This window comes from Suillus fuscotomentosus (genome assembly GCF_016647785.1).
Source record: "Suillus fuscotomentosus strain FC203 chromosome Unknown F5891scaffold_76, whole genome shotgun sequence".
In the NCBI taxonomy this organism is placed as follows: Eukaryota; Fungi; Basidiomycota; class Agaricomycetes; order Boletales; family Suillaceae; genus Suillus; species Suillus fuscotomentosus.
Genome location: NW_024539588.1, coordinates 247498 through 254817, shown reverse-complemented (window position 1 = coordinate 254817; position 7320 = coordinate 247498). Strand labels below are relative to the sequence as shown.

The 7320-nt window shown below is 48.7% G+C and overlaps 3 protein-coding genes across 3 annotated transcripts; all 3 read right to left on the bottom strand.

Moving 5' to 3' along the window:
- Positions 1–8: 8 nt before the first annotated feature.
- On the bottom strand, positions 9–1265 carry F5891DRAFT_1061979 (FMN-linked oxidoreductase; the record flags this gene model as incomplete). The annotated part of the gene is made up of 6 exons (XM_041362942.1): positions 754–1265; positions 597–683; positions 514–562; positions 322–493; positions 275–293; positions 9–220 (listed from the first exon to the last, which is right to left on the bottom strand). Coding segments are annotated over exons 1-6 (816 nt in total), but the record flags the coding sequence as incomplete, so codon positions are not given.
- Positions 1266–2075: 810 nt separating this feature from the next.
- F5891DRAFT_1281529 (uncharacterized protein) lies at positions 2076–2825 on the bottom strand (the record flags this gene model as incomplete). Its single annotated transcript, XM_041370476.1, has 4 exons — positions 2076–2321; positions 2377–2485; positions 2544–2558; positions 2608–2825. 4 exons carry the CDS (start codon positions 2823–2825, stop codon positions 2178–2180), a joined length of 486 nt encoding a protein of 161 aa, XP_041220296.1. The 3' UTR covers positions 2076–2177.
- Positions 2826–2975: 150 nt separating this feature from the next.
- On the bottom strand, positions 2976–4635 carry F5891DRAFT_1281528 (uncharacterized protein). Its single transcript, XM_041370475.1, has 4 exons — positions 4082–4635; positions 3594–4026; positions 3275–3537; positions 2976–3217 (listed from the first exon to the last, which is right to left on the bottom strand). Exons 1-4 carry the CDS (start codon positions 4349–4351, stop codon positions 3083–3085), a joined length of 1101 nt encoding a protein of 366 aa, XP_041220295.1. The 5' UTR covers positions 4352–4635; the 3' UTR covers positions 2976–3082.
- Positions 4636–7320: the final 2685 nt, after the last annotated feature.

Genomic DNA, 7320 nt, shown 5'->3' with positions numbered 1-7320 from the left:
TTATCTACTGTCTCAATTGCGGTATCCCGGGTATATCCGTTTGTGCTGATGAATGTACTGCCCTCAACCCCTTGCCAGATATCGCGGAGGAAATCGCTGTTTTTCTCAGCAGTGACTTCGGCAGGCATCGGCTCTACGACGTGGATGTATGCGAGTTTGTGTTTGCGCAGCTGCTCAACCACGTAGGAGAACTGGGGTTTGGGGTCTGCCATGCCCATACCTGCACCGCAATCACTAAATAAAGATAGCTAGTATTGAATGATGCGACACGTACTGCTGAATGTGCCCCAGGGCTCATTCGGAACCCCGTCCTCTCAGCACCAACGGCTCCACAACGGCATCCGTTACTGCGAGTGCAAACCTTGCGCGATTCTCGATGCTTCCGCCATATTCATCTGTGCGTTGGTTGCTGACGTCTTGTATGAACTGGTCGATCAAGTAGCCATTTGCGCCATGAATTTCAACGCCATCGGAAACCAGCCCGAATGGCATTCTTTTGCCGCAGTGCTATACGTGGCAACGTATTCTTTGATTTCATTCGTGGTGAGCGCGCGTGGTACGTCTGTTTTTTCCCGAGAGGGGGATGGGTGAGGCACTGACGAGAGGACTATTATCCTCTTTGGCAAGAACGGCTGTTTCTGCCGTACGGCCAAGCGCCCAGAGTTGTAGGAAAATGAAAGAGCCTTCTCGTGGACTGCTTCTGTCACCTGCAGTCCGGGGCGTGAGTCAGCTCTCATCATTTAAGCAAGATACAACACACCTTTTTCCATCCCTCCACATGGGCATCGGTGTATATCCCGGGAACATTATCATAACCACCAGCCCTCTGAGATATGAACGTGCCCTCTGTGATAAGAAGAGTGCCAGGGGCAGACCCTCTCTGAGAGTAGTATGCTGGTGCTTGTGGGGTTGGGACGTGATTTGCGTGTGCACGTATACGGGTGAGTGGGGCAAGGACGACGCGGTGCTGTAAGTTGATGTTGCCTACGCGGATGGGGGAGAAGAGTGCGGAGATGGAAGAAGCAGACATGTGATCTATTGCAAACTAGGTATGAAAGGCTTTGAATGATATTGATTGAAAGTCTGGGCAATCGACATCGTGTGTTTTATATCCAGGCTGAACGAGTTTAAAATAGATAGATTTGTCAGGCCGGCTGTAGGCCATCAGGAAACCCTGATGGCACCCAGCACCGGCAGGTCGCGCTGCGAAATTAGTTGTGATATGCTCAGCTAGCGCTGGCCAGGCTGACTGACTCTGAGTAACGACATCACCGAGTCGGATTTCAGATTATTCATCATCGATTATAAATATTTCACAGCCACAACGTTAACTGCAGGGCCAGCCTTCACGACGTTGTACATCAACTTCAGTAATGATTGATTAAGTCATTCTCCGAGTCAATGGAATTTGACAAACCAAGGGGTCAAGGTAAGCTTCTAAATGTTGTTGTTCAAGCAATATCGTTTCTAAGATATCGCTGTAAAGTGCTAGATGTAGTGCTCGAGCGCTCAAGCTCAAGAACGGACTTTGCGACACTGGCAACCTCTGGCAACGCATCATTTGCACCTGCCAGTGGATAAAATGGATCCTGACCTTGGCCCTGATGATATGAAACGCATGTCACAAATTTTCATTTACGACAAAGCGGTGAACTGCATCACCATGCAGAACCAAGTCATATCACGCCAAGGGGCATCGTGAAAATGCTGCGCCACTGCTGCGACTGCTGCCGCAACTGCTTAGTTATTTGGCTGTCGGATTATAGGCGTACCTGTCACACTCATTGCATACTCGAATAGCATAGGGCGGCAAGCAGCAGCTGGTACCTCAAACTCCAAACTAGTCGGTGGTGTGTAAACAGTATTGAAAAATTCAGTCTGAGCATGCTCTATTCAGACCAATATCTTGGAAGGTGGTGCGTGACTCTCCAATTGTCAACAGTGAGAGAACCCCGACAGGCTGAAAAAGTTAATGGAGCCATGCGTTGTCTTGCAGCGTGCGCAGTGCCCTCGATCGCGTTGCATCAACGCTCATTATCTTCGTGAAGAAAACAGTTGGGATAGGGAATAGAAGACTCCGTAGTAATTCCAGTTCAGGCTCCACATTATCCAAAGTGAATGAATAACCGGCCGGGTGATCCTGGCCAGCGGCGCCAAAGGACATTGACAGGGACCTATCATTTCTGCGAGCCTTCATCAGCGCGGAAAGCGATGGAGAGAGTGTGTGAAGAGATGTAGAGCTGCGAAAGGGACCGCCCATCTTTCTTGTACTCGCCAGCAGCGTGCAGCAGCAAGAAACTAAAGACAAACGTCGGGCACCACTATATGCGAAATATTGGCGGTGCAATTCTGCTGACTTTTCACCACCGGGCAGACGATGTCGTGCCACAACTCTATCAATGCTTTTTCCAACGCTGGATTACCTGTGCGGTGGAGTTTCTTTTCCAGCTCCTGGAGTTTTTTAAGATCGGTATGGAGTTGGATGCTAGCCGGCGGGTGCTTGTGCGAGATGAATTTAGATTATCGGTGCTTTATATGCTTACTTGTCCTTTTTTTGCCTGAAAACACGAGATTAAGTCCATACATGTGCTATACAATACGACTTACCATGGTGGACATTCTGAACTCTTCGTATTGTTGTTATTATCGTCGCCTAACGACTTACGCTTACAGTTTCTCCCTTTCAAGGGTTCAGTGCTGGAAGCAGATTTCTCTGCTGGAGGATTTGGGGAAGTCTTGCGCGATGACGCCGAAGAAAAGTCTAAATCAGAGTCTGATTCTGATGAGCTTGAAGACTCAACGGTGACAGGCCGACGACGGGCCATAATGATGACTGAGAGATGATTTCAGACTGACGCTGGAAAGTAAGATGTGTACAATCTAGTCCGACAACCTGATATCCGACGTACTTCCGGCTTGGTGCCTCTTGGTCAAAAACACGGTGAACTGTCACCACTTAAGTCGCACCGTAAGATAGACTGAGATAAAGAATCAAAGATTAAGCACAATATTGGGTGCATACAGTAAGGTAACTTCTATTCGGAGGTATATTGCTTACAAGACCATGTCAGAATTTGCTGCTCTATTGCTGATCATTCTCCGGCGCGAAGGGCCAATCCGAATAACCCGCTGGTGTGAGATTGCCGCGCATGTACCATGTTGCTTGGTCACCCCGCTCAAGCGCGATGCCCTTTCGCAGACGGAATGGAAGATCGGGCTAGTAGAGGGGATGTATTAGTCACTGCCTACCTAGTCTAGGAAACAAATAACTCACGTTTGGCATAAACAACCTCCCGAATCCAATGAGGCCGCCTTTCTTGTCTACCGTCTCGATTGCGGTATCCCGGGTATATCCGTTTGTGCTGATGAACGTACTGCCCTCAACCCCTTGCCAAATATCACGGAGGAAATCGCTGTTTTTCTCAGCAGTGACTTCGGCAGGCATCGGCTCTACGACGTGGATGTATGCGAGTTTGTGTTTGCGCAGCTGCTCAACCACGTAGGAGAACTGGGGTTTGGGGTCTGCCATGCCCATACCTGCACCGCAGATCAGCTAAATAAAGATCGCTAGTATTGAATGATGTGACACGTACCGCTTAATATGCCCCAGGGGCTCATTCGGAACCCCGTTCTCTCAGCACCAATGGCCTCCACAACGGCATCCGTTATTGCAAGTGCAAACCTTGCGCGATTCTCGATGCTTCCGCCATATTCATCTGTGCGTTCGTTACTGACGTCTTGCATGAACTGGTCGATCAAGTAGCCATTTGCGCCGTGAATTTCAACGCCATCGAAACCAGCTCGAATGGCATTTTTTGCGGCGGTGGCATACGTGGCAACGTACTCCTTGATTTCATCCGTGGTGAGTGCGCGTGGCACGTCTGTTTTTCCAGGCATGAAGATGGGTGAGGCACTGACGTGGGGACTATTGTCTTCCTTGGCAAGAACGGCTGTGTCTGCGGTACGGCCGAGCGCCCAGAGTTGTAGGAAAATGAAAGAGCCCTTCTCATGGACCGCTTCTGTCACCTGCAGTCCGTGGCGTGAGTCAGCTCTCATCATTGTTAAACAAGATACAACATACCTTTTTCCATCCCTCCACATGGGCATCGGTATATATCCCAGGGACATGATCATAACCACCAGCGTTCTGAGATATGAATGTGCCCTCTGTGATAAGAAGAGTTCCGGGGGTAGACCCTCTCTGAGAGTAGTACGCTGACGCTTGTGGGGTTGGGACGTGATCTGCGTGTGCACGTATACGGGTGAGCGGGGCAAGGACGACGCGGTGCTGCAAGTTGATGTTGCCTACGCGGATCGGGGAGAAGAGTGCGGAGGTCGAAGAATCAGACATGGTGAACTAGGTATGAAATGCTTTGAATGGTATTGATTGGAGATCTTGAGACGGGAATCCACATCGCGTATTTTATAGCCAACCTCGACAGGCTGAACGAGTTTGAAATAGATATATTTGTCAGGCTGGTTGTGGATCATCAGGAGATCCTGGGTGGCACGCAGCACCGACAGGCCTGAGTGCACAGCACTACAAGACATGCTTAGCGAGCGCTGGGCTGACTGATTCTGAGTAACGATGGCAGAAGCTGAAGAACTGATGCCTATCACCCAGTTGGATTTTAGATTATTCATCATCGATTATAAATATTTCACAGCCACGGCCCACAATTGGAGACCTGTTCAAACAATCGGTATACCGGCTGTTGCACATCAACCACAGTGTCAGTAATTATCAATTATGGTCTGTCATTCTCCGAGTCGATGCATGAGTCGGAATTTGACGAACCGAACGGTCAAGGTAAGCCTCCAAACGTTGTTCAAGCGATATCGTTTCTAAGATATCGCTGTAAAGTGCTAGATGCAGTGCTCAAGCCCAAGAATGAACTTTGCAACGCTGGCATCGCATAAGCGCGGTGTAATGTCGCCATTTGCAGCCGCCAGTCGATAAAATGGATTCCGACCTTGGCCCTGATGATATGAAACGCGTGTCACACATTTTTATTTCCGACAAAACGTGGAGGCATCACCATGCAGAACTAAGTCATATCACGCGCAAGCATGAGACGATCCAGTGCCTATCAGATCCCCCCTACATCGCTGTCCTTCTCGACCTCAATGTGGTCATGGACCCCCGAACCTTGATACCACGTATCCTAAGAGGGTCCCAGGCCACCGCGAAACAGACTGATGTCTGCGGATCTATGCTTCTGGGATGAGCTTTACCCCATTTCCATCTTAAATCGACACACTGGCCCTACGACAGGGCTACAAAGGATTCTCTCGATAGAAAGAATCACCATCGCGGACGACTCTCAAAGCCCTCGTCAAATTCGGGAATACTGCTTACTAGGTTGCGCAACTCGAGGTGGGAGGCACAACAAGAGTCGCCACTCGAACTATGACTGTGAAGGGAGGTTATTGAGTATATATTTCAGCTGGTCAGATGTGCGCATCTTGGCAAGAGCTTCAGGAGTGCTCTGAAGATTATCCCGGTATCACAAAAAAAAACGGAATAAAGTCGTTCGAAGTACTTGCGCGCTAGCAGGAAGTACTCTCAGTAAATCCAGAACCTCGAGTGAATTCCATAGATCAAAGAACTGCAGGAGATGATCATACTATGGTCGCCTTGCTAGAACTTGTCTACCCTCTCGTCATCAGCCTACTGAGTTGAAACAGCATACGGGTCTTGTTTCCTGTCTCAAGCTCTTCGATTTCGGCGCTGTATGGTGAGTAATAGTCGTTCACGTTCACCATACCTCACATCCTGATTTGAATATCCGACGTTTCAAGACTTTCACTTGGGATGCCCTTTCTCTTTTGGTGCTTATATGTATCTCTATTCGACCTCTAAAACGTCTCGCCCACCAGTTGAATGCAAGTCTTTCGGCAGTCAAAACCGTTACCTCTCTTGGTCGCGTAATTCCCGCCACTGCTCTGACATCACCCTTTGAACACTTCAAAATTCCTTCACCCAGCCGCCAGTGTTACTAGTGTGGGCCTCAGGTAATACTACTCGCACCTCACTGATAATTGTTTCTTCTGCATGGCGTGAGCGGAAGGTACAATGGCTTTGTATGATCCGACATGACGCCTTCTGCGATCGCATATCCGTTCAAACCCCACACATCATGAACAACGAGCGGATGCAAAGTCAAAAGACTGCCTAGCTATGAAACTAGGAGAACAAGAGCATCTTAAGGTATTTGAGTCACTTCTGATGCTAGATTTGTCCTCTCCTTAATGTATTCATATATGCCTGGATCTACGGTCGATCTTATGCTACAATTTGTCCTAAATTGTCGGCCAGCAGTCCACGACATTATGAAGGCACCCGGCAAGCAAAAAAAACTTACAGTGGCTTCGAGGCTCGAGCGAGCGACATCATACATGGGATTTTTGTCATGCCAGAGTCGCATACATAGCACTTATGAAAGTATCTGTGAGTACCAGCACTGTCAGGCACATATTATGATTACACGCTTTCACCACTCTACTATTCTCGTGATCGGCTTCTTCTTTGGTCACTGTGACGCTGATAATGGTTCTTGCACTAATCGCACAATGCACATAGATTCTACAGATATCATCATCCGCGGGGTTTAGGCTTTAGATCCCCTGCAGCTACAGACGATTAATACAAATACGTGCTTCCACTCGCTACCTGGTAACCACCAGAACGGAACTAGTGCAGGTAGGTCACCTTGAATAATTATTGCCTGTGTCTACACCGCCGGCGCCAAGTCGACCACGGCAACAAGGGCCGGTCAGGAAGCAACGGCATGAACAATGGGTCTATGATTATTTCAAATCACGGCAGTAGCCATACGACCTGTAATAAGAATTGCACACGTAGCGACAACGGTGCATGCTAGTAGTTGGGCAGTTGCTGGACCGCACCAACCGCGGACTCCCACCTCCAGGGACTGTGCTGGCATCTGTGATGCCGTACTAGATACCCCTTCCCCTCAGGTCCAGTTGACAAGCTGAGTTAGCATGATTTTGCGTGTGAAGTCTTTTTCCTGGGCAACAACCACTGACCCATTCCTTCGGTAAGGTTATACGATCGACGATCAAGCTCCAGGGGCACCTTTCCAAGCACAAGTCGACTACATCGCAGGAACAGTTCATGGGAATGCAGAAGGGTAGAATTTCAATACAGATAGGCATCAATTGCAGTCAGCCCCGAGGTCATCTAAATATCCCTTGTCCGAGATCCGCAAGAATCACTCGAAGTACATGGGCATATTATCATTTCGTAAATATCAATAATATCTAAGGTCTGTTTCAGTGTAGACATTCAAATCCTCT

Bases quoted from the DNA above. Each gene is read 5' to 3' on its own strand.
- F5891DRAFT_1281528 (XM_041370475.1), bottom strand. From the start codon at position 4,351: ATGTCTGATTCTTCGACCTCCGCACTCTTCTCCCCGATCCGCGTAGGC. The intron at 4,027-4,081 runs GTATGTTGTATC...CACGGACTGCAG, and splicing joins ATGTGGAGGGATGGAAAAAG to GTGACAGAAGCGGTCCATGA. The intron at 3,218-3,274 runs GTGAGTTATTTG...CCCCTCTACTAG, and splicing joins GGAGGTTGTTTATGCCAAAC to CCCGATCTTCCATTCCGTCT.